The sequence below is a fragment of the Eulemur rufifrons genome, chromosome 9, assembly GCF_041146395.1.
Source record: "Eulemur rufifrons isolate Redbay chromosome 9, OSU_ERuf_1, whole genome shotgun sequence".
Taxonomy (NCBI): Eukaryota; Metazoa; Chordata; class Mammalia; order Primates; family Lemuridae; genus Eulemur; species Eulemur rufifrons.
Genome location: NC_090991.1, coordinates 46,468,628 through 46,495,269, shown reverse-complemented (window position 1 = coordinate 46,495,269; position 26,642 = coordinate 46,468,628). Strand labels below are relative to the sequence as shown.

The following is a 26,642-nucleotide window of genomic DNA, read 5'->3' as shown; positions in this document are numbered from 1 at the left end:
TCTGACCTGGGCTGGAATGTCCGCTTCTAAGACAGCTCGGTCCCATGGCTGTGGGCAGGGGGCCTCCGGTCCTCATTGTCTGTTGGCAGACGGGCTCAGTTCCTCGCCATGTGTACCTTCTGTTTAGAACTGCTTAAGTGTCCTCATGACACAGTGGCTGGTTTTCCCCGGAGTGAGCGATCTAGGTGGTAAGGCGCGTGCAGCAAGGCTCTGATGACCAACCACGACCTCAGACGTCGTGCTCTGCTGTCTGCTATATGCCATTGGCCATGCAGGGCATCCCTATGCAGAGCACAGGGACACAGCACAAGGGCACGAAATCCAGGAGGCAGAGATCGTGGGGACCCTCTGAAGTCTGGCTACCGCAGATATATATTTTTCTTAGTTTGTTGCAAAATGGGACAAAAACATGAAGAAGGTAACTATGGCACTGTGCAAAGTGTTCTAAGTATATTATTGTTTTTCATCAAATCTAAAATTCTATCATCTGAAGGTCACACCATTATTTTCTGTACCTCTGCAAAGTAAATAAAACACGACCAATTAAATTGTGACATGATTTTTTATCACTTTGAGTTTTTATTTTCTACTGATAAACTTATATTTAGTGATTGTAATATATCACTCCTGTGTGTGTTGATGAGAAAGAAAATATAAGAGAAATAAAATATTCAGAGTCTGAATGCTCTAAATCACTTTTCTAATCGGAGTTGTCAAAGTCCACCTTTTTCCATACAAAATCATCCTTCATCCTATCAGGGATCCTCCTCCTAGATTTTCTTTGAACACACTGACACCCGTTCTGCAGATTTTGACTTGGTGCTCTCTTGATCTTACCACAGTCAAGCACAATAGCCTCTCACTGCTTTGAAATTCCTTTCATCTGTCCTGTGGAATTTCACGATTTCTCCTGACTTCAATTGCATTGCTTGGCTATATCTCAGGAAAAAAAATAATAAACAACACAGCTTCATCTACTCATGGATTTCTTTCTTACGTCCCAAGTAACAGTCATTATTTTTCAAAAAAAAATTTTACGAGGTGATGGATACCTCAAATACCCTGACTTGATCATCACACATTCCATGCATGTAACAAAATATCACGTGTACCCCATAAATATGTAAAATATTATGCACCAATAAAAAAATTTAAACATGAAACTATGGGCACTTCTCCAAGATGAATACAAGCTTCAAAAATACCATTTTAAAGTTCATGACATCCGTGTCTCTGTTATCTATTGCTGTGTAACAAATTATCCCACAACTGAATGGCATAAAACGCCATTAATTATTTCACAGGAATCCAGGCACAGCTTAGACTCTGCCTCGGAGTCATTCACACACTGCAGTTGAGGCGTGACTTTGTGCTGGTATCATCTCAATCCTTAGTTAGGGAAAGATGCATTTCCAAGCTCACTGGTTGCTGGCAGGACTCAGTTCTTCGCGGTTTATTGGGCTGAGAGGCTCAGCTCTTCCTTGGCCATTGGCCAGAAGTGACCTTCATTTCTTCGACACATGGGCCTCTGGCACAGGGCAGCTGACAGCGCCGCAGCTGGCTTCACCAAAGTGAGAAATCGAGACAGTGAGAAGAGGGCAAATAAGACAGAAGTCATGATTTTTTATAACCTAATCTCCAAAGTGACACCCCATCACTTTTGCCATTTTTCTATTCATTCAACATAAGGCACTAGGTTCAGGTCACACTTTATTACACAGGAGGCAGAGGTCACTGGAAGCCCTTTTAGAAGCCACCTGCCACAATATGATATGTAAAAATGTATGTATACAGACAAAGAGAAGTCAAGAAAGCATTCGAAAGTCAGCCTTGTCATGTTGTTGGTACTTTAAACCAAAACTAACACGGGAAAAAAAAGTCCTCTTGTTCATCTTTGTTGCTTTCAGGCAAATCTACATGATCCCCTGGGGGAGTGAGATAAATCCCAGGCACCTGGACGTCTCTTTCCAGAGCTGAGCCACACTGCCCACACTGATTTAAGGTCAGGAGGAGCAGTTGCGTCCTCAGGTCTATGCGTGACCTTGGGCAGTCAGGGGAGAAAAGGCAACTGCCTGCGAAGCATCATCGTAGTTGGAGCCACAAACGCCCCCCTGCCAAGAACAGCTTCCCCCGAGCCGCTGTGTACTGCACGCTTTGATGTGAAGACACTCAACGTCAAAATCTCCACGCCTTCCGATCTCTTAAATCCCTGCCACATCTATTTTGACAATTCCTGACCCTGAATAAAGCCAACCATCCATTTTTTCTGTTCCTGCTCCCAGGCTGCCAAACATTGCTGGGGGAGCTTCTGAAGCCAGGCCAGCGGGTTCTGCGGCAAATCCAGGCTTCACGGCCTAAGCTGGGCACTCCCCGTGACCCAGGCCCAGTGAATCCCCTTTCTCCTCCCCCTGCAGCAGTGAGAAAACGACTGTGTGTGTGTGTGTGTGTTCATAGACAGAGAAATAGATAGATAGATTTTGTAATATAAATAGAATATATAGTATATATTGTTTATAATATACATTGGGGTGTATATGTAGTACATATGATATAGATACATAGAGATATACAAGGTCTGTCTGGAAAGTATCCAGCCATGTAATATGAAAAATAGAGACATTTATTGACGAAGATACAAGAAACATTGTACAATGGACAATGACTCCTTAGTCCCCTTCAAAGTAGGCCCTTGGGACCTCACACAGTTCTCCCAGCCTCTCTTAACCTAACCCGTACACGTTCAACATTCTCAGGTGTTCTGCTTGGTGCAGGCCTTCCAGAACATGGGTCATTTTCAAAAGATGCTCAACCATCTTTAAAGCATCTGTGCCACACTTTTATTTGCACTGCACTCATTGCATTGTTGCCGAAAGCCTTCTAAATTATGCAAATAGCTTCCATGGAAGAATGTTCAAGCTTAACACAAAATCTGATGCAGATTCGCTGCTTTACTTGCTCATTTTGAAAGTGACGGCCACACCGTGCACATGCTCACTCAGCAGTGTCTAGCGCCCCACTGACTAGTACAGTGATGTCATCACTGTTCACACATGCGCATTCCAGTCCACTCTCCTTGGCTGCCAGGTTACACGGATGTTGAACAAACTGTTCTCATATTAACGACGGCTGCATACTTTCCGGCAGACCTCGTAAAATCAGATGGTGATAAGAGTTCTAGACATGCAATACATTCACTGCTCAAGCTCACCACACTCCTTCATGAGCAGGACCTCCTCTCAAATGCTGCGCCCTGTTTGAAAGGCTCTTACAGGCAGCTTTTTGCCTGAACTATTCCTTCTTAGTGTTAGTGTCTCAGTTTAAACATCCTTTCACCCCAGAGGCCTTCCTTGACTCCCTAACCCCCCAACCCCAATGTATTGAGGTGACCCAGGCACTGTTGTGAATCATAGGGAACACTCTGGGATATTTTCAAATATCAAGGGAAACTCAATGATAGCTGACATCTGTTGGACACTGTGAGAATTCCTAGTTGGAAGTATTTTCCAGCTTCAACATGAGGTCACTATATTCCTTTTGATGATACCATATTTTGGCAACATTGGGTTTGGCGTGGTTGATGTGATTAAAAAAATAGCAAGTCCTACATGAAAATCACCGTGGAAAAGAAAATGAGGTGGCAGTGTCCATTCTGATTCCAAGTTCAAGAAGCTGTGCAGTAGCCAACAGCTCACACATATCATTAGCAAGTAACCATGGTTTTTAAGAATAAAATAAAAATATGTTTATATATTTTTATGTATACATAAAAAATACAACACAGTATGTGTATTTTTTAAACAGCTACTAAGTTGTTAGGACATGAATACTTACTAAGTTTCTTGGACCTAACTAATAAACAGAACTCTTAGGTACCTCTTTGGCTTTATGCTGTGAAAGAATTACTAAGACACTAACGCCTCTGTGAACCCAGAACATTTGGGAATCTCTGCCCTACACTCTTATCTCCAGTATGATCTGCCCTTGTCCTGTTCTTTAGCTTTCCTCACATAGCAATCATTGTACTTTGTTGCAATTACTTAAGTAACAAAGTATTTGGAGCTGCCTGCTGCTAGGATAGACAACATAGACACAGACACACACACACACACACACACACACTCTCTCTCTCTCTCTCTCTCATACACTCCTCCATATGCATGCGAGCTTCCTCCATTTAAACCTGGTCTTTGAAAGAGGAAATTTAGGGAATGGACCAAAAGAAGTGGCAAAGGCTACACAAAGGGAAATGAAACAATGTCTGCGCACCACCCAGCCCATCAGGCCCCTGGGAGCTCCACATGGAGTGAAGACAGTAGAGACAGAAACCATGAGAGCTGCTACGAAACTCTGGACACAAAAAGGGAAACATCGCAAGTGCAGGAGACAAGGTGTAGCACAAAATACAGACAAAGCCCCATCCAGAGCCTCACCCTTGCACATGACATCGGTGGTGTCACAAGCACAGGTTTTTCCGGCAATAGGAACAGAACAGACCAGAGGGAGCTGGAGCCAGAGAGCCTGAGGACAGATGCAACGTGGTGACTGCAGGGGATAGACTGGTTTGGGGGCCCATTAGCTTAAAGATTCCCCTAAATATCTGGTAGACAGTTTGGATGAAGGGTGAAGCCCTGCCACACAGAGATGGTAACAGTCTGGATTATCCATAAGCCATACAAGGACAAGGACCAGGTTACCGCTGTCTCCAGTCCCTGGGACAAGGCTCACCACATAGTAAATGTTCATTTGTTTGCTTTTGTCTATGTTGGTTTCTTTGTTTATTTCTAACTCTCTGTTGGAAAAGCACAGATGCTTCCAACCTACCAAACTCCACATACATAAAAACAAACTCATTGACTTCTCCTTTACCTTGGAATGTCCCTTAACACCCCCATGTCCTTTGCTACCCCATGTTCAGTGACTTCTGTCTCTACCATTTCTCTTGAATATTGCCTTATTCAGGTCTTCGTGTCCTCTTACCTTGAGCTTCTCCTCCATTCTAACCCATCCTACGCACTACTTGCTGAAACTCAGTTGTTCAGCAAGAACAACTCCCCTGCTCAGAAACTTTTCACAGCTTCCTAATGCCTGTCTAAGAAGGACAAAATTCCTTTGTAAAGCTCACGAAGGCTTCCATCTTCTGGTCCCTTGCAACTTAAATTCTTCCACTTTCCTCACCCTACACTGAATACCACCTGCCCATATTTTTGCATCTCTGTATTCCTATTCATGTGTCAAGCCATTTCTTCTCTCTCATGCTAGCTTGTAAGTTCCTTGGATTCTCAGGTATGTCCTTTATCTTTATATCTCTGTGCCTAATACAGTGCCTTATTGTGGGAGGGAGGCTTAATCTGCACTCCATGGGAAGGGCATCAGAGTTCTACTGCAGGACCCTTTCTGCCTTCCTCAATGACTCCACCCCGGGGGGAGCAGGAGGTGATGCATCTGATTTATGAGTTTGGCAGAAGGATCTGAGTCTGCTCAACTCAGCACCCGCCATTCTCTCTTTGAAGAAACAGCCACCTATAGGAAGCCTATGTTCTCAGTGTGTTCTCATTTGTTCTTGGCCATCAGAGAAGCTTATTGGGACAGGATTATTCTTGCAAGAGAGGCCTCCAGTTTGGGGAAGGGATATAAGCTTGACCATCAAGAGTGTTAACAAGTCCATTTGCCAGATCTAAGTCAGCCATGCCCTGTAAAGAGCTTGACGAGTAACAAAGGTGAAATGTTCTTCATCTGTTTGATTCTCATGTCTGTTTTTCAACTTTTTCCAATTGAGGCAGGTTAGGGGGATGTTGTTTTCTTAGATCATCTCAAAATCTAACATCTCATATATATTGCACGTACTCTATATGTGTCTTGACTTAACTCACTTGAATTCCATCCCAGAGACTTATTTTCCATTTGTTCATCCTGGGTAAGATTGAGCAAACAAAGCCTGACTTTATAAATAGTATAACAGTAATGTGGCATCTTTCAACTCAGGAAATTGAAACATTCGAGGTCTGAGAAATATCATTTATTTTACAAACAGCAGGAGGTTGGGAAAAGCCAAAAATGGATTTTCCATGTCAAATTTCTCTTCATCTGTGAACCCTTCCCTTCTCGAGGAAATTTATAGGTTTCTGGCTTCCTTTCTCTTTGGTCATTAAATTTAATTTCCCAGGAGTTGTGTTTTTGTTTGGAGGTTGGGTTTGCTGGGGGGGGGGGGGGTATTTTTTTGGTTTCTGTTCTAAACTTGTAAAATTTTCCCTATTCTTTATGTTCCAGATCTTCTCCTCTCACCTTAATACACGACTTCTAACCTATTCCTTCCCTCTACCTCTACTTGACACTTTTCTCAGTAAATCCCATAGATGACTTGACCTCTTCCTTCTCTAAGAGCAATGTCAAGCTTTTGTATTTCTTTGCTTATCATTTCAAAACATCTGCCAACTTACTTTTCATCCTTCCCTCCAGCCATGGTTTAGTTTATATGCTTCTCTTCCACTAAAAACTGTGAAAAGTGAACCTTTCCCTTCTATCCTCCATAGCACCCAGGAGACCCACTTTTCTCCATTCCTCCTATATACTGTCTATCTCTTCTTGTCCGCTGACTCGCTCCCCACCTACCTTTAAACATAGCCAGGTCTCCCTGCTTTGAAAAACCTCTCACTCCTCACTTCATCTGTGGCCCACCTCTCACCATCTTCCCCTTTCACCCACCTTCTCTTCACTAACAAAGATCTTCAAACATCACTCCACATGCTTTACATGTATTTGCACATCACTGTATTCTCCATAGCTCCATGGCCTTCTGCTTTCAACCCAACCACTCAACTGAAAGAACGTCTCTGAGAGTTCACCGATAATTTCTTCATTGTCACACTCTTCAGTCTTTATTCAGTCCTCATTCTTCTTGACTTCTTTGCTTCACTAAACACTGATCACTTTCTGATCTTAGCTTTATGTTCTCCTTTCTCTCAAAACTGTGGTTCAGTTCAGGTCTTGAGGAAGTCTGTGGCAGGCACTTAGGTTTGCCATTCTCACCTTCTACCCTACCAACAGAACAAGGGTCCAGCCCCAATCATGGCAAACTCTTCCCCTTTGACAGTAATTGGTATAAGTGTGCAAAATATTGTGGATGTGCATGCTCTGATCAATGGTAAGGGAAAGACCCCCAGGGGGTTTGGGGAAATATTTTACTCCCTATAAAAAAGGCAAATGATGAGAAAAATATTTCTTCCTGCCCCTCCAATCCTTCTTAGGATATTGTCACATAAGAGGATGAAGCATTGAGCTTTGTCATCCTGCCACCACGAGAGAAGGTCAAGAGAAGCATAGAAGCCAATGCAGTGTTCTGGTATCAGGGAACTGCCAAGCCAATCTTGCAACTGCACACATGCTTGAATGACAACAGTAAGTAAGCAACTATTGGCAATGTTTCTATTACTGGCAGCCAAATACATTGAAGCATTCTTCTAAAACTATCCACCTCATCTATTTTCACAGAATATATTGTGATATCTATGCTGACCTCATCAAAATTCTTATTTCCAAATTTCCTCACCTTTAGACTTTCTAAGCAAGTAGATATCTCCACCTGAATTTCATACCATCAGCTTAATGCAATGTGTTCAAATTTAAACTCATCAGTTTTCCCCTACATCAACAAGCCTTTTGTCATTTTCATAAAGATGAAGAATCCTTTTCAGCTTTGTTAGAAGAATGTGAGTTCCAAGAGCTCCAAGAGGAACATAGTGCAGACAGGTAAGACAGTATTTAAGATTTATGTCTTAACGTGGCTTAGTTGTGCCTGAGTGTGCTAGTCATTTCACAACAGCATACAGACATTAAGCAACATGGATGAGACACAGGGTGCACAGAAAGACACAGCCAAAGATAAAGCCAAAGTGAGAGCAGACATCAGAACATGGAAGATGCCTTCTTAAAGAGTTTGGCCTTTTTAGTATAGATAGTCTACCATTCTCAGCTGTGAAACACCATGATTAGATTTACATTTTGCAAGAACAGTATGAAGGATGCATCTGGATCTGAAGGTACAAGACTGAGATTAGTAAAGCAAAATAAAAATCCTCTGATGAGAAAATAATGAAGTCCTGAACTAGGACTCTGGAAGTGGTAATGGGGGTGAGAGGGAGGGACATATTTGAAAAACAATTAGGAGATAATTCACAAGACTATGAGACACATTGTATATGGAAAACGAGAGCAAGAGAAGAGTATAAAACAAGAGTTTGGGTTGACCAAGTAGTTAATGTCATCATTGTATAAGAGGAAAGATTATAATTATTGTAGGTCAATAGAATGGAGTTCAGGTGAGCACATGTTCAAATTGAGTTGCTTATGAGACATCTAGGTGGAAATGTCTAGTAGTCAGGGGAATACGTGTTTCCAAAATTCAAAAGAAAGATCTGGAAACAGGTTTAGGAGTATGAAAAGCACAGAGGATGTACATACTCCATGCTCATTCACATTCTCTTCTTGCAAGCTTTCCTCTCCTGCAGTAGTTAGGATGTTAAAAAAGAAAAAAATCTACTAGCTTCCCTAGTAACTAGGCATGGCCATGTGACTATATTCTGGATAATGATGTAAGTAGGAATGTTGTGTGGGACTTCTAGGAAGACTATGCAAACTTGTATGACTCAAATGGGAGGTAGATCTGTTTGGTCTTCCACCCTTTCCACTTTTCTTCTACTAAGGTCAAAGACATGATAGCCAGAAATCCAAGAAAGCCATGTGGTAGAATGGAAGAGCAGAAAGACAGAAGGATGCTGGGTTCCTAATTATAATACTATGGAGCCCCCATATCAGCCCTGGACTGAGCACCTCTGGATTTGTTTTACATTTAAACCATTGCTTAGGTTTTATGTTTTATGCCTCAAAAATATAATTCCAACTGATACATCAAATCACTATCAATGTATGGGTAATCCATTGGCATTTGAGCTATGGAAGTGGAAGAGATCTTCCAGAAAGAGTCTGTAGAATGAGGAGAGAGAAATAAACACAGATATCTCAATGAAAATCTCAATGCAAAGGGCAGCAGAAGACAAGTCAGCCAATGAGATTTGGAAGGAAGAGACAGTTAAAAGGATGTGTCAAACCCGGAAATGTGCCACTGAGATTCCTAGCTGCAAGGAATGTGATTCAAGAAAGGACACACTCCCTGGCTACAAGGAGTGTAATTGGTTGACAGCCTCCAGCTTTAGCTCCACGGACATGGTCAACTTCAGCTTTTAAGGTCATACCCTTCTTGAGCTAGCCCCTGGCCCACAACTGAGTAAACACAGTGGTAGCCAAGATTACTTATTCTTAGGGCAGCTTTGCCAATGATTAAGCAAGGCATGGTACAAAATTTCCACCCAACACAGGACTCCACTAACAGGCACTCTTTGCTCCAGAGCTCCCCATTAGGCTAATAGAGACCTTCAGATTTGCATCACAGTTGTGTAGCTCTCTCTGCCCAATTAATCTTCTGCACGTCTAACTCTGTTTCAGCATCTGCTTGCCAGAGAACGCAGCTTACCCAGAGGGTATTAAGAGGCTACACAAGTTAACATGTATTAATTGATTTGATTAAATAAGTATTAAATCATTTAATTTCAAAGTGAAGAGGTAGGAAGTTAGTTATTTCCTCAACTAACCAAAACTACCAAATACAGGCATTCTAACCCAAAGCAGTTCACTTTCCAATTAATATGCTCAGTCCTCTTTAGGTTTTTTTTTTTAATCTCTGTTAACCCACAATAAAACCATATTCCATTAACAGTCCCTCCAAAACATCCATTTCCATTGTCTTACTTTCCTAATTTTTACCTTGCAATCAAATATTATGACGAATAAGGATAAATTATTAATATCACAAGTAAAGGAATTCATTCAAAACCCTTTGTGTGTATCATTACTAACTACTCTCCAGATTCAACTATATTATGGTATAAACCACAATCATTCAACACATGGTAAAAGCTCCAACCACTTGGTAAAAGCTCCATATAATAAGATGAATTTATAAGGCAGATATTAAACATAGTCCCAGAACATAATGCCCACAGTATTGTCAATAGAATTCATTTAAAAGATTCTTGTTCCTAAGAATCCAACCATTTATTTCTCAAAGACAGAGGTTCATTTTCTCTTTCTTCCTCTTATGTCAATCATTTGTTGTAAACTGATCTCCCAACAAAAGCACAGATACCTGAAAATATGTTGGCATTTCCTCCTTACAAGAAAAACAACAAATCAAATAAAAATCTCCTTTCCCCAATGTCAGATTTAGGGAACTGTTGCAACTCTCTGATGTTCACTTTCAGAGGTCATCAAACTACCACCCATGGACTAAATCTGGCCTTCCACCTATTTTTGTAAATAAAGTTTTATTGGAACACATTCATGCCCATTAGTTTACATACTGTCTATGGCTGCTTTTGTACCACAATGGCAGAGTTGAGTCATTGCAGCAGAAACCATGTGTCCTACAAAGCCTAAAATATTTACTATCCTGGCCCTTAACAGAAAAGATTTGCCAACCCCTGTTCTAGTTTAAAAAGCATCCTATGCTCTCACATTTCAGGTATTTATTCATTCATTTCACTGACATTTTAACATGTTAACGTCACTGTTAATAAGTGTCAATCTGAAATCAGACAATGCTTTTTAAAGGTTGTAATGCAGTTCTCCTTTTTCTTTTATTAAGAGGTGGTTATTATTTTTTAATTAATCTAATTTTTAAAAAATTATCTTCTACCCAGATGACATTTATTTTTTTCCCAGATGACATTAGAATCTTGAATGCAACACTTGATATATTCAGCCATGTTTTAAGATAGAGATTTAAACTTCGAGCTTTAGAACAAAAAAAGATTAGTCCCCAAAAGAGACTGGAAATAAAATGTCTATAGCTTTAAGAGATATAAAAAAAATTATGCCCTAATTCCCATGTTTTCCTTTCTTTCCTTTTGAAAAGACTGCCTCTCAAATAAAAGGAAGAAGATGACAGCCTTATAAAATGCCTTTCATCCTCAGATCTTTTGACGTCAAAGACCTTCCTATTTTAATGGAGCAACATCTTCTAAGAATTCATCAATGAATCATAGCATGAGGAGGAGGGGAGAGAGGAGGTCTGCAATGCAGGAAGATTCCAAACTTGATCTGCTGCCCTTGATGGCAGACCACAAGTTTTCTGAATTCAAAGATGTCCAAAAGACTAAGCATGAATTTTTGGTTACCAGCTTCCCTGTGTCAGCTTTCAGCTGGGAGCTCTGTAGTTCTGCCACACAGCATAGCTGAACTTCAGTCTCTGTGTGGTGGTTTTGCCCCTCCTCCTACTTTGTTTTCTTCTATTGTTTCCTCCTCTAAGGGCATACAATTACTCAGGGTTTTGTGAACCATGGGTTCAACCATATCTTCAAGATGAAATCAGCATTTCTCAATGTAATCTCTTAATTGTCACAGCCAAATGCATTTTACTTTCATTTCAAAAGTAGTATAAAGATATTTGTAGAGAAGTCATAAAAATACTGGTAAGCAAAAAAAAAAAAAAAAACATGAAAAATAAAATTCAGGTTATTTATAAATTCTACCACTCAAAGAAACCATTGTAAAATATCGCTATATATTTATTTAGACACATAGTGTGTTGAATGGTTGAAGGTGCTCACCGCTCACCCCACCCCCCAAAAGATATATCTACCCAGAACCTATAAATGTAACCTTATTTGGAAAAAGGGTCTTTCTAAAGACAAATGTAATTATGTTAAGTTTCTCAAAATGAGAATCCTACATTATCTGGCAGGCCCTACATCCAATTACAAGTGTTCTCATAAGAAAAGGAAAATCCACAGACACGTGAAGATGGAAGCAGAGATTGGAGTGATACTGCCACAGGCCAAGGAGTATCTGCAGCCTCCAGAAGCTTTAAGGGGCAAAGATATATTTTTCTCTGGAGCCTTCAGAGGACACATGGCCCTTGATTTCTCACCCCTGGTATCCAGAATTGTGAAAGAACAAATTTCTGTTGTCTGTGGCAAGTTTGCAGCAATTTGTTACAGTAGCCCTAAGAAGCTAATACAATACATTTGTTCAATACATATTTTTGAACAACTGTGAGCCACATATTACATCAAGAAACTGGTGATAAGACACCAAGCTTTTCAAGTTTTTTCTATGCATACACAGAAACACATGTATAAACATGTTTTTAATGGGTCATGCTATAATAATTGTTATTAACACACCTTTTCCATCTAATGATATAAATGTTTTTTCATGATAGTAAGTAATATGGCTTCATCTTATAGATGAACCACTATTTTGCTCAAGGAGTTCTCAGTTTTTGAACATTGAGTTTACTTCAATTGTCTGTTATACTGCAGTAACCATTCTTTACCTAAATATTTATGTACACCTTTCGTAATTTCTACAAATTTTTAGAAATGGAATTCAGAAGTCAAGGTATGTGCCAGTTATCAGTTTATTGTCTCTCACTTCCAAATCTACCTTTCTTTCTCTCCTACTTTGTAAAACTGGAACTGGACCCTGTAGACATTTCTCCTTTACCAGTTGGCATAATGACAGGCTTTGTCAACAGAGGGCGCTGGAGGACCACTGCAAGGCGGTAGTGGCTGGAAGACACTTCCCTTCTGGGTCCCAGTCCTCCATTTTATTTCAGCATGGTGCCCTTGCAGCCCTCACAAACTCGCTCCAACCACACTATCAGGTCAAACTTCCTCTACCACCCCCCACCACCCTGTGGCTGTTTCCCTAGGGTAGCTCTGGCCATGGCCTCGGGCATCTGTCTCCCCCTCCTACAGACATTTCTACAGATCAACATGGCCTGACACCAGGAAGGTTTCTTTGCCACCAATGGCTGGGTTTTCCAGTGGTAGACATGCCTTCTACAAAGAAGTCTAAATTTCAGCCTTGGGTTGAGGGCAAGGGAACCCTCCTAGATCTTAGTTTCCCCATTGTCCACTTTTATTCAGCGTTGATGTGGTAGCTTCTTTTTTGCAGCTGCTACTTTCTGAGCTCTGTAGAGATGTCTTATCACTTTTGCTAGTTAACAATTCCTTTTATTAAATTTTTCCTTTTCAAATAATTGGTATGCTTTTCATCTCCTAACTGGACCCTGATACAAAGTCTATCTGCATTTACATTACTAAATTAACTTCCTGAACAGTTGCTTCAATTTATAATTCCTTCCTTAAGCCCTAACCAATTCTGAATATTTTATTCATTCTCTGCAATAAAAATATGATAAAAAAAAGAAATGATCCCTTGTCAATTGTTTTAATTTGCATTTCTCTGATTACTAGTAAGGTGGAGGCAAGACTATCTGAGAATACGTTGCATTGGAAAGCGTCATATCAAACCAACAGTGGTTACCTCTGGAAAATAAAATAGGATAGGGAAGAAGGAGAAGTAAGGGAGACTTTCTCTTATTGCTCTAAAACCTTGTACATTGTGCAAATATTTTACAAAAAAGAAAATATTCATGTGTTATTTGTGTAGTTCAAAGTCAATGCATCATGAAAATAAGGGTCTGCTGAGCCGTGTCTCTGACTACACATTACTGCTGATAGAGTTGTTGCCTCCTCAGCAGAGCTCAACAATCAGCTTTGATAATGGTTTATCCAGACCTGATACCATGGGCTCCAGACATGACCACAGACTTGTCTTTCTACGGCTGCGTCTAGGACACCAAAGGGAAGTAAGAACTCCGCATAATGCCTGGTTACAGCAGCTGTAGTTCCTATATTTCCTGGGCTAGGAGACTCATTACTTTTAATGCACTGCTTCATTGTAAAAGCATGTATAAAACCACAAGTTGGACCCTAAATCCAGATTTTTTGCTCATAAAGTATGATCATCATAACTCTAGGGAAGAACAGAGGGAGAATGTAGTGGCTGTAGGGTCCATTTGCCTTTTCCAAGTTACCAACTGTTCACACACAAGTTCATACGAGTCAAAGGTTGTGAAATGTGGGACTTGGTCTAACCCAGAAAGAGGAAGAGGGCATGACTAGTTAAGCACGGGCTTAGGCCACAATCATCTTTCTGTTTCTAAAATGATTAATCATCTTTTACACCTTTCATCCTTGCTTCCAAACTAAAAAAAAAATAAACCAGCATGAAGAGGGTTAAGATGATGTCATTGTACTTGTCCCAACTATAACTGGTAATTTTATGATTCTCTATTTGACAGAGCTAAAATATTATTATAACTAATATATTATAAATATTTGAAATTCTTCCAGGAAGGAAGGGTCCTTTATTAATAATTATCCAGGCAGTTAATAGGCCTCTGTCAGGCTGAACTGCATAGGGAATGGATAGGGAAATGGCAGCCACCGGGAGCAGGGCAAGTTGCCCTAAATATTGGAGGATGATGAAATAAAGCAGCGGTCCCCAACCTTTTTGGCACCAGAGACTGGTTTCATGAAAGACCAGAGGTTGGGGGGAAGAGGGGGCGGAGGGAGGGCATGGCGGAGCTCTGCGGCCCAGTCCCTAACACAGACCAGTACCGGTCCAGAGCCTGGGGCCTGGGGATCGCAGAAATAAAGAGAAGAGAACACGCGTGGTGGGGAGGATTTGTGGGAGCAGGGTGAGAGGGTGGAAGGGAGAACCACAAAGCATGGACAATACGAACAATATGAATTAAGGATGTTTAGAAAAGAATACTAAGCATTGTGTACCTCCATAATGTCATTCTCACTTCTCCGCCCCCTCAAAAGTTACTGAGTGAAGACCTATGTTAATTTTCAAAGCTCTTTAGAGTCATTTCTATTTATTTTAGTTGTATTGATGTTCTGAGACTGAACTTTGAGCCAGAACAAGGTATTTATTTGTGTTCCATTTGTTTAATGTTTGTCTCACCCACTAGCTGTGAATTCATATAATGGACTAGGAGTTGCTAGACAATAGTTAAAATGCTTTAAGACATGATTTTCTAAAGACCCAAAAAGTCCCAACTTCCCACCTTCTGAGAATAGCTATGCTGTCAAGGTAGTAAAAACTGAAACAGGGAAAACACATCTGTTGTTGTTCAGTCTGGCATCTAAAGCTCACATAATATATGCAAGGATGCTGCTCAGAAGAATTACATGGTCTGAAAGCAGCTACACATAAAGCTCGTGGATGTCTTCCCATTCTAAAATATAAATTCAGTTAATTTAAGTCAAAATTGTTCTTACACATATTCTTTACCCTCTATGATGTATCTCCTTTAAAAAAAAATAAGACAAGTTTATTGACTGCTGACTTTAATTAACTTGCTTCACCTTGACATCAAAGCCCAACACTTTATCTCAACTGTCTCTTTGAAAAACTAGAATTGCCCAGGATATGAGGCTACAAGATAAATCGAGTTTTTAATGACATACTTTAAGTATACATAAAAGTACAGAGAAAAATATAGCCAACATACATATATCACCACCCAACTTTGTCAAATTTTAACATTTTATAATAGATCCTTCAGATTTTTTCTAAGACATAAATCACTTCACATACTAGTGAAGCCCCATATATTATCTTCAACAATCCCTTTTCTCTCACTTCAATCTTATATGTAACCACTATGCTGAATTTGGTGTTCGCTAAGGACTGAATATTCACTTCCCCCCAAATTCATTCGTCAAAGCCTAAATCTCCAATGTAATGATATTCAGAGGTGGGGCCTTTGGGGGGTAATTAGGGCATGAGGGTGGAGCCATCATGAATGGGATTAGTGCCCTTATTAGAAGATGAAAAGACCAGAGTGCTCTCTCTCCACCATGTAAGGATACAAGAACATGGCTATGTGCAAACCAAAAAGAGTGTCCCCATCAGACGCTGGATCTGGTGGCTTCTTAGCTTCCAAAACTGTGAGAAGTAAATTTCTTTTATTGAAATCTCCAGTTTATGGTATATTTGTTATAGCAGCCCGAACTAAGACAGTCTTCATTATTTTCATGCATATTTTTATAACTGTACTATACATATATTTATTCATAAATGATATCAAAAATTATTTTGCCAGTTTTGAAGCTTACCTAAACAGTATTGTACTGCTACACATACACACACATACACTCACACCATGTATAAGTATTCACATTCTTTTACAACTTGAAGATGTACCCATGCTGAGAAAATACAGTTGTATTTCCTCCATTTTAACTGCTATTTCCCATTGTATGATCATGCTACAATTTAATAATTTGTTCTCCTATGGATGGATATTTATTTACTCTTTTGGCCATTCTTTGCTATTAATAAGACATACTGCTGGAAAAATCCTTTTGGATGGAAGTATGCATTGTTTGTTTTTTGTTTTATTTTGTTTTTAACATGGAGTTAATTGAATAATATGATCAATACAGTTGACCTTTTTTTTTAACATATCAGTTCTGTCGGTTTTAACACATGTATGAATTCATATGACCACCATCACAATAAGGATATAGAATAATTCCATCACCCAAAACAACTCCCTAATGATGTTCCTTTGTAGCCACACCTTGGTTATTGCTCCTAATGCCTGGCAACCAATTATCTATTCTCTGTCACCGCAGTTTTTCCATTTCTAGGCTATCATATAAATGTAATCATACAATATGAAACCTTTTGAAACTGGATTCTATCACTCAGCATAATGCCTTTGAGATACATCATGCTGTTGTACATATCAGTAGTTTGTTCCTGTTATTAATACATATAATAATATTCCAGTGTATGACATACAACAGTTTATCTATTTGCCCATTGAAGGCCATCTGCATATTTAATTTTGACAATTATTAATAAATCTGCTATAAAACTTTCATAGACAGGTTTTTGAGCACACATAAATTTTCAATTCATTTGGGTAAATACCTAACAGTGGATTACTGGGTCATATGGTAAGTATATGTTTATCTTTCCAAATGTTTGAAAATTTACCAGTTATCTTTCTGTCACTGATTTCTAGTCTAATTCTATTATGAGCAAAAGAGAATAATTTGTGTGATTTTGATTCTTTTAAATTTTTTAATGCTTGTTTTATAACCAGGATATAGTCTATCTTGGTAAATGTCACGTACACTTGTAATTAGATCTAGCTGGCCAATGGTGTTGTTCACTTCTACATCCTTGATGATTTTCTATTTGCTCTATTATTGGAAAAGAAAGGAACATTGACGTCTCTAGGTATAATTGTTGAATTTGTCCATTTATCGTTTCAGTTTTACTTTACATACTTTGAAGTTCTGTTAGAGATAAACACATTTAGGATTATTATGTCTTCTTGGTGAATTGTCCCTTTTATCATTATGTAATGTACCTTTTTATCACTGGTATTTTTCTTGCTCTGAAGTCTACTTTGTCTGATATTAATATAATCATTCCAGATTTCTTTTGATTAGTGTTTGTCTGGTATATCATTTTCTATCCTTTAACTTTTAACCTATCTATTGCTATATATACACACATCAGGTTTCTTGTAGACAGCATAACATTGGATTTAAAAAAAAAACTTAATCCATTCTGACATCTCTGTCTTTTAATTTGTGTCTTTAGACCATTTACATTAAATATAATTATCATATATTTGCATTTGGGTCTACCATTTTATAATTTGTTTTCTGTTTATTCCCTATATTTTTTGCTTCTCTTCCCCCTTTTTCCCCTTTTCTGCTTTCTTTCCTGTGTTCCATTTTAATATATTTATTAAATTTTTATTATATTTCTTAGTATAGTTTTTTAGCTTTCTATCTCTTAGCATAGTATAGTATTATAATCTAGGGATTGTAATATCCAGACTTAATGTTCTTCAGTCTATTTAGAATTAATATTTTACCACTTCAAGTAGAATGCAGAATCCTTATCAACATTTAGGTCCTTAACCTTCTTCCCTTCATGTTGTAGTAGTCATATGTATTATGTCTACATACATTGAAACTCCAACAGATAATGTTATAATTTTTTTCAATGATCATATGTATTTTTTAAAACTCAAGATGAAGGAAATAATATTATTTATATTTACCCAGATATTTACCATTTCTGTTGCTCTTCCTTCATTCCTGATGTTCCAGGTTTCCCTCTGGTAGCATTTGCCTTCCATCTGGAAAATTTCCTTTAGCATTTCTTTTACAGCATGTCTGCTGGTGATGAGTTCTTTTAGTTTTCTTTCATCTAAGAATGTCTTTACTTCATCTTCATTCCTGAAGGAAATTAATGCTGGTAAGGAACTTTGAAATTATCTAACTCAAACTACTCGTTTACATGTGAGGAAAATGAAGCCCAGAGACATTAAATAATTTGTCCCATGCCACCAAGCTAGCTGATGACTGAGCCAGGCCCACAGTCTAAGCTCTCTAACTCCTAGTCCAGTGCTCTTACTCTCCCTACACAGTGCCCTGGTTTGCTATCTCAATTATTCGGTTTATGCTGGAAATAAAGCTATGCAAAAAGAGCTTGATTATTATGTGCTTAGCAGGAAAAAAAAGTAAAATTATCATTTTTAGAATTGCAAAGGACCTTAGAAATCATTCACTTCGGTGTTCCATTTTCAAATGAAGCCCAGAGAAGGTAATCCAGTTTCCCAAGGGAAATTTATTAATAAGCAGAGTCAAGACTTTTTACAGCAAGATCACACTACTTACTCATCATTTGTAAAGAACAGGAACTTGAGTTTTTTGTTTGTTTGTTTGTTTGTTTTTGTTCCCCAGGAGTAGTGATGGATTGTGCTGTGCCAAGGACACACACACACACTCTCTCTCTCTGTCTTTTTAGCCCCTTTGTGATCTCATGACACAAGTTGAATGGCCAGTGCTAGACAATGGATCCTAGCTGGACTATTTGCAATCAAATCTTTATTCTCATTAACACTGTCCACTGCCCATGATTCCCAAACTTCAGGTATGGTCAGAATTTTATAAAATAATAAGAATCAGCTTATTGAACATGCACATTCCTGGCCCTATTTCCAAAGTTTCTGATTCACTGGATCCAGGTGGCCCTAAAATGTGCATTTTTATAAACCTAACAGGTAATTCTGATCCACATCCTGCACTTTGAGAAATCTCTGGCTTACATTGAGGCATTGTGTTTTGGTCATGAACAGAAAATTCTGGACTTTCTAGTTTAGGATAAGGTGTTGGGTGCCACACCAACTCAGCCTCAGTTTTCTGAACCTCATTCCACTATGGATCTGTTATTCACAGTAACATTAATTTCCTCTCTTCTCTCTTGCTGACTGCTAGCAAGTAAATGTAGCGTTGCCCTCACACACGTCTACACTGTAATGAAAACTCCGACAGACACACATATCTATGTTTAGTGCAATTATTTCTTTATATGTCTCTTACCTACTCCTTTCTCAAAAGGTCCCTTGAGATTCCAATAGATGTTCTAACTAAATAAAATAGTTAACACCTATCTGGAGGTAGATTTTATAAATCCACATTTTTATCTTAAATATTGTTTTCCCAACCACGCCCCACCTCCATACATGAGTACACATGGACCAAGAAACACCATTTATTCTACAGGAATTTACTTATTAATTCTCATCTGCATGCCTTGCTGTGTGTGAAATCCTGTGAATGGAGGAAAAGGAAAGAGAAAGCCTGGTAGCCTTGAACTCACAGAGTTAGAGTCTAGTGTAGAGAATCAACCAAATGAGGAACAACTAGTCATATTCTAGGCAACATGGGAACACGCACAAGACAAAAATAGAATATAACCTTCACAGATCGAGGAACTGTGGTGTTTAAATGTTGACTCTGTTGTTTTCATGATTTAACTCTTGGAAGTGGAGAGCTTGATATTTAGCTAGACTAAAAGGAAACACAAGTGCCCTTTGCGTTTGCTCCCCTTAATGCACGCATCGGCACAGATTCCTAATCTGCTCAGTGTACCGCCTTGCACTTTTTCTTAATTGGCTCACAGGTACAGACAGATCTTGTCTCTCTAACGATCACAAAAGATTCTTGAAGTCAAGAAGGAACGGTGTCATGTATTTCTTTGTCTCCTACAGGCTGCAAAACTATGTCATTTTATTGTAACCAATAGTTAAGGCTCTGCGAGGCCCTGTACTAGGCCCTGAATGAGATTCCACAGTGGCAGAGATGGCCAACATCCCTGCCTTCAATCAGCAGACATTTCTTGAGCATTTCCCAAATGATAGGCCCCCTCCTTAGAGCTCTGTGCACATAGCTAAGTAACATTCTCCCTCTACACTCAAGAGGTGGTGCTCCAGTGGGGAGGACTCGTGTGCACTGTGTTAATTTACAAGGTCTGCTGTAACAAAGCACCACAAACCAGGTGGCTTAAACAACAGAAATCTATTGTCTCAGAGTTCTAGAGGTTATAGATCCAAGGTCAAGGTGTCGGTAGAGTTGGTCTCTTGTGAGGGCTATGAGGGAGAACTCTGTTTCATGCCTCTTTCCTAGCTTCTGGTGTTTGCTGGCAATCTGTGGCAGTCCTTGGCTTGTAGAAGCATTACCTCAAGGTCTGCCTTCATCTTCACATGGTGTTCTCCCCATGTAAGTGTCTCTGTGTTCCAATTTCCAGTTTTTATAAGGATGCCAGTCACATTGGATTAAGGGCCTGCTCTACACCAATAGGACTTCACCTTAACTAATTATTTCTGCTACTGCTCTACTTTCAAATAATGTTATTTTCTGAGGCATTGAGAATTTCAACATATTAAAGATTTCAACATATTAATTTGAGAGGGGGACATATTCTACCCATGACACATACAAACAACTAAACACAACACGGCTAATACCGTCATCGAGGCATATCTGAGGAGCTATGCTGGCCCATGACAGCACATGGCACTGAGTTTAGGGAGCATGAGGATAAGCATCAAAGAAAATTCAAAAAGTGGCCAAAGCTTAGGTGGAAAATGGGTGTTTTCCAGGTAGGAAAAGGAAAAAGCATGTCTGTGGGAGTTTGAAGCACTTGGGAATTGCAGAAAGTATTATGGGGTGAAGACAGGGGAAGAAGGAGTTGGGGGGAGGGCCTACAAAGGAGAGAGGAGCTAGAAACCAGACCATGCAGAGCCCTGTCACAATAAGTGATCTTGTCAGGAGACAAGGAGAGGCTATGGGGGGTTTTCAGAAAGAAAATAATCCTGGTTGTATCTGCTTGCTGGAAAGCTCACTCTGGAAAGAGTGTGGGTGGGCACTGAAATGGGGCAAGATTGAAAGCAGAGAGACCAGTCAGGAGACTATTTGCAAGTCTAAGGAAGAAATCACAAGGCTCTGGAGACAAAAAGAACAGCAGAAATGGAAAAAGGGGGATGGACTTCCAAGGGGAAGCTTGACACAGAATGATGGGCCCCTGGAAACAGCAGCGTAGGGTAACTTCGGTGTGGATGGAGAGGATGTAGATGAGGCTGGAGAGGAAGCCAGGAGCCAAGACATGAAGGATCAGAGCAGGAGAAGGAGGGGAAGGCTCATCTGTGGAAGAAGGAAAGAGATTTGAGACAAACCTTAAGGATAGCGGCATCTGACCAGCCAATCCGGCTGGTAGGATTTCCACTCTCCCACCCCAACTTCGTTCACACCGGTATCTGACTTCCATGTGCAGTTCTGTCCTTGACCTTTAAAGGGCAGAAAAAAAGGTTAAGATAATCTCCAAACAAGTTGGAAATATTGTTCCCTAAACTGGGGCCAAACAAAAGAGTCTACTAAGGGAGTGTGACCTTATGGGTTGGGGAGAACTGAAGTCATAAGACATGTGACATCTTCATGTCCATGTCCCGTGGCAGTCCAGAAAAATGCACACCAGTTTGCCACATAGTTATTGCAGATACAGCACTATGGTGCAATGCCTGACTTCTTCATCTACTGGCCATGACACCTAATTAGACACATCAGAAGTTGCAAATGTCTCAGAAATTGGAGACCAGTTAAAATTTAATTCTAGACAAAAAAGGAGAAGGCTCAAGAACCCCTCAAAATGCCCACCATACCCAGGTGAGTGAGGGAGCTGAGAATAGTACCATCTTGGGGTTTTTCGCTTGGACTGGGCATTCAGACCACGATGTTGCACCCATGAAGATGGTTCCTTTCTGCTCTCTGCCTTTTCCATCCTTTTCTATTTTTGTCCTACCCATGAACAGTCTGTCACCTAACCTAGTGTACTACAGCAACCAAGAGTAATCATAATTATAGTAAACACATATTTCACACTTATTTTGATGAGCTAGAGCAGCAGTCCCCAACCTTTTTGGCACTAGGGACCGGTTTCATGGAAAACAATTTTGGGGGAGGGGCAGCGAGCAGTGCTCAGGCGGTTTTGCTGTGTGCCCCCCTCTTCCTAAGTTACATGGAAGACAATTTTTCCACAGACAGTGGGGCGAGGTGCAGGGGTCGGCATAGCTCTGCAGCCAGGCCTGGTCCTTAACAGGCCAGGGACTGGTATTACATGGCCTGAGATTTGTGGACTGCAGAGCTAGAGTCTGTTCTAAGCAATTTAAATAGAGTCATATGCCACATAACAATGTTTCAGTCAATACAACGGTGGTCCCATAAGATTATAAGACCTTATTTTTACTGTACCTTTCCTATGTTTATATATGTTTACATACACAAATACCACTGTATTTCAATTGCCTATAGTTTTCAGTACAGTAACATGCTGTGCAGGTTTGTAGCCTGGGAGTGACAGGCTGTACCTACAGCCCAGGCGTGTAGTAGGTTCTACCATCTAAGCTTGTGTAAGTACACTCTGTGATGTTCACACAATGACAATATTGCTTAAGGATGCATTTCTCAGATGTGACCCATAACTGTGCTTTAATTTATTTAAGCCTCAGAATAGCCCTAGGAGGTCGGTTCTCTCACGTCTCCTAGGTAGGGGGTGGCAAGGGCAGCAAGAAATCTTCCACTGAACCACAGGGAAAAGAATTCTGGTCTGAACTCCCAAGTCCAAAATACGCCTGAAGGTTCTCGGCTCCAGCAAGGGAAGGAACATGGTTAAAGAGTACATGGAAAGCTCTGCTGCCTGGGCGGGCAGCTCATGGCAGGGGATGCCTTTTCCTGAACATTCGGCAGGGTGGGGCCGCCTCCCCAATGGGACTTGTGCTGTACTATACTCCCAGGTCATTAATAGAGGAGCCAGGCGTTCGGGGCTCCCTCCCTCTTCCTCAAAAGGGAAGCCGGGTGGGGGGAGTACAAATTACCTCACAGGATATCAGGAGAAAGCCTGACCGTGCTCCCGGTGATTCATTTGGGTGGACTTCTTTCACACTCCGAAGTTCGGAGTGGGGTCAGCAGGGCCCCTCCCTCCTCCAGCGCAAGAAACATTTCCTCTTCTTAAAGCACAGCCAGAGTAGGAATCAAACTCCATCCAAACAGGAAATCGCCAAGATTCTAGGTAGAACTGGTGCCTTATTTTTAAAGGTCAAGATCCTTCATTCACCCATTCACCAAGTGGGTGTTTCCTGAGCACCTACTACGTGCCAGGCACGGGCCATGTAGTTGTCATGAATCTAGTATGTGCGCTGTTCTTGATGGGGGGGATACAAAGAGAGAAAAGATACTACCACCCCCCGCAACACACACACATCTGGCAGAGCTTACAGAAAAGAAGGCTTTTAGGGGGCTGTGGTGTCTTCTTTCTAAAAATAAAAATGGAAATTAAAAGCTTCAGCCCCCTCGCCTGAGTCCCCCAAAGTGTCTGGACCGAGACCTGAGCAGGGACAGGAGGAGGCCTGGAGCGCCTGGGGGCGGGGGGCGGGGGGAGTGGTAGGCGCAGACAGCGGGTCGGGTGACAAGGTGGCCGGGCAGAGCCGGCAGAGGGCTCGGGAGTTGGCTGTGGAGCTGCGCCAGAGGCAGGTGCCAGCTGAGAGTGGGCGGAGGTGCCGGCGCCAGGCCAGGCGGGGGGAGGCCCCGCGTTACCTCTGCCTCTGGGAGTCCGGGCGCGTAGACAAGCTCCCCGGAGCCACCCCTGCTTCGCCAAGTCCCCACTCCCGCCGCCCGTGCCAGCCGGGGGCACTGGCGTCCTCGCCGCCCGCAGAAGGAGCCGCGGGAGCAGTCGCAGCAGCCGCCAAGCGACAGCATCCTCGGGAGAGACGCCCCAGGCTCCGCAGCCGCCCGCCTCCGCCCGCTCTCCACTCTCCTCCTCGCGGTCGTTCCCTGCCCAGCTGCTCGTCCGCCCGCGGTGGCCCCCAGCACTCGCGCTCCGGGCCTGTCACCTGCCGCGGACGCCTGGGCGGACGGGCGCGGGGCAGAAAAGGCGAGAGAAGCGGACACCCGGGAGATCACCATCCCCTCGGCTCCACTCGGCGAGAAGCAGCGACGCCCGCTGACACCGCGAGCCCCAGCGCTCTGTGCACCTGGTCCCCAAGTTCAGGGACGACACCCCTCAAAGGGGGTTCAGCCCGCGCGGTGAGCACTCCGGCCCCACCGAGCCCGGCCGGCCAGCTGGGGGGACTCCAGGAGCCTCTTCTGCCTGCGCCCCCGGCGCCCTCCCGGGTCCCCGGAGACGGCCCGCCCGCCCCCGGCGCCCCCGGCGCCCCCGTTGGCCGGCGCCCCCTCCGGCCCGCGCCCCGGCTGGGCCATGCCCGGGCTGCGCCGGGACCGCCTGCTGACCCTGCTGCTGCTGGGCGCGCTGCTCTCCGCCGACCTCTACTTCCACCTCTGGCCCCAAGTGCAGCGCCAGCTGCGGCCCCGGGAGCGCCCGCAGGGCTGCCCGTGCGCCGGCCGCGCCTCCTCCCTGGCCCCGGCCCCGGCCCCGGCCCCGGCCGCAGCCTCCTCGGCCCCCGGCACGGTCGCACACAACTTTTCCCGAGCCGGGCCCCGGGCTGAGCCGGCCGGCGGCGGCCGCAGCGGCTCGGGCTCCAAGCTGCAGGCCCTCTTCGCCCACCCACTGTACAATGTCCCGGAGGAGCCGCCTCTCCTCGGACCCGAAGACTCGCTGCTGGCCAGCCAGGAGGCGCTGCGGTATTACCGGAGGAAGGTGGCCCGCTGGAACAGGTGAGGACCCCGTCCCTGGGACCCTAGAGCGCGCGCGCCTGCGCCGACCTCCCCGGGGCCGCCCCCCGCACCCTCCCGCGCGCTCCCGCGCGCCCTGTCTAGTCTCCCCTGCTGCCCCTGGCGCTGGGCTTAGAGTGTTCCCCACCCGGACCCCACCAGCTGCGGGGGGCCTCAGAGTTCAGTCCTGCAGTAAGAGCTCAGTGCGAGAAAAAGTTTTATGCTGCGGCGCAAAGAAGAAACTCTCTGAGCCCCTCCCCTTGAACTCCGCCTGTGTTCCTTACTTAGCCCCACTCCTGTTCCAGGGTCCATTCCCACCCGCTTTGTTTTGGTCCTGACGTGGAAAGCCGCTGCTGGACTCCGGTTCTGTCCCCAAACAGAGCAACTCCAGAGCTGGTTCGAAGTCAGCACTTAACTTCTGTTCTTGGGGCAGACCTGAGCACCTTCCAGAAAGCATGCCTCTCCCCCAAACCCAGCTCTTTCCCTTCCCTTACTCCTCTGCCCACTGTCAGAGCCCTAGGGGTGAGCTGCGACTTCCTAATACACTCTCAGGTCTCTGACACAGCCACCCATTGTTCTTACTTAAATCGTGGCTTGTCCCTCTCCGGCGAGTGTTATAATTTGAAGGCAGTTTTATTATCTTGTATTATGGTGATGATTTGAACTGGCGTGGATGAGGCTCGATGCTTCTGCAGAAGAGATAAAAATCTGCCTGGGAATTTTTAAAACCCAAAGCAAAATGTAGAGAGGAAAAATATCAAACCTATTTAATATAAAATTAAGAAGGATATTTTTTTAAAAAAAATGGGGACGTTGGGGGAGGCAGAATGGTCATTGCTGAGATACTCAGCTAATGGCAAGAAGCCTTCAGGGGGGTTAGGCACTCTGTTTTGAAGTACAGAACTTGTCTGAATATCACTCGCATGCAGAGTTCACTTTTGCACCACACCCATCTCTTCTTAATACAAGAGATTTCAAAATGAGATGTCATCTGTGGTTTCATAGTCCCTCGGGAGGATGGGAAGACCATAAATCTCTGTTGAAACTCAGAGCTAGCCCAATGTAACTGCTCGCTATTCATTCTGTAGTGCTGAGACTGGGGGCAGGGGAGGAAAAAACTTCAGAAAAAAATTTAAAAAGGAAGAAGTTGAGTTATTGGCTGAATCACCGTGATGCATTTCAATTGCAGCTCTATGGCTGATAATTTTATATTAGAAAGAAAAGTGGTTCTCAATTCCATTGCTAATTGTGTGCAATAATAAAAGGCAATTTGAGATTGCTTCTCAGACACTGTCATTTTCAATATTACCTTTATTTCATCAATAACATGGGCGTCTGGATCAGTGAACTAGGAAATTTTGTCCTTAGAAAATTATCTACATGTCTACTGCAGATTTGAGAGCAAGGGATTGTGGTCAAAGTCACTTGCTTTTGTAAATGTGATCAGTGTTCGTGTAGTCACATTTCTGTAGCCTTAAACATTCCTGTGTTACTTTGTTCCTAAAGGAACGTCTGGGGGAATATTTTGGCAGAAAAACAAGATTCTTTCTCACCAAACTGTTTTACAGGCAATTTTAAGTTTGATTTCCACACCCTTATATGTCAAAACAAAAACAAAACACACATGCACACATTTACTGACCAGAAATGATCTTAGTCATTTAACAGGATTGATGGGGGCTGGTGACTTCG

At 42.4% G+C, this 26,642-nt stretch overlaps 1 protein-coding gene and 1 long non-coding RNA gene across 3 annotated transcripts in view; one reads left to right on the top strand and one right to left on the bottom strand.

The window, feature by feature from the left end:
• Positions 1–682: 682 nt before the first annotated feature.
• Positions 683–25,247, bottom strand: LOC138392210 (uncharacterized). 2 transcript variants are annotated; one of them, XR_011234903.1, is made up of 4 exons: positions 25,099–25,247; positions 21,464–21,574; positions 18,017–18,182; positions 683–1,561 (listed from the first exon to the last, which is right to left on the bottom strand). It is a non-coding gene; the product is annotated as an uncharacterized lncRNA (long non-coding RNA). The 2 variants fall into 2 exon arrangements; XR_011234902.1 differs by lacking the exon at positions 25,099–25,247 and having other exon boundaries at positions 21,464–21,603.
• The window catches only part of FAM20A (FAM20A golgi associated secretory pathway pseudokinase), a 54,978-nt gene continuing 52,865 nt past the window's right edge, over positions 24,530–26,642 (top strand). Inside the window, exon 1 of the mRNA XM_069482803.1 lies at positions 24,530–24,953. Coding sequence (XP_069338904.1) covers positions 24,538–24,953 — 416 coding nt within the window. The 5' untranslated portion in view covers positions 24,530–24,537. The remainder of the gene's footprint in view (positions 24,954–26,642) is intronic.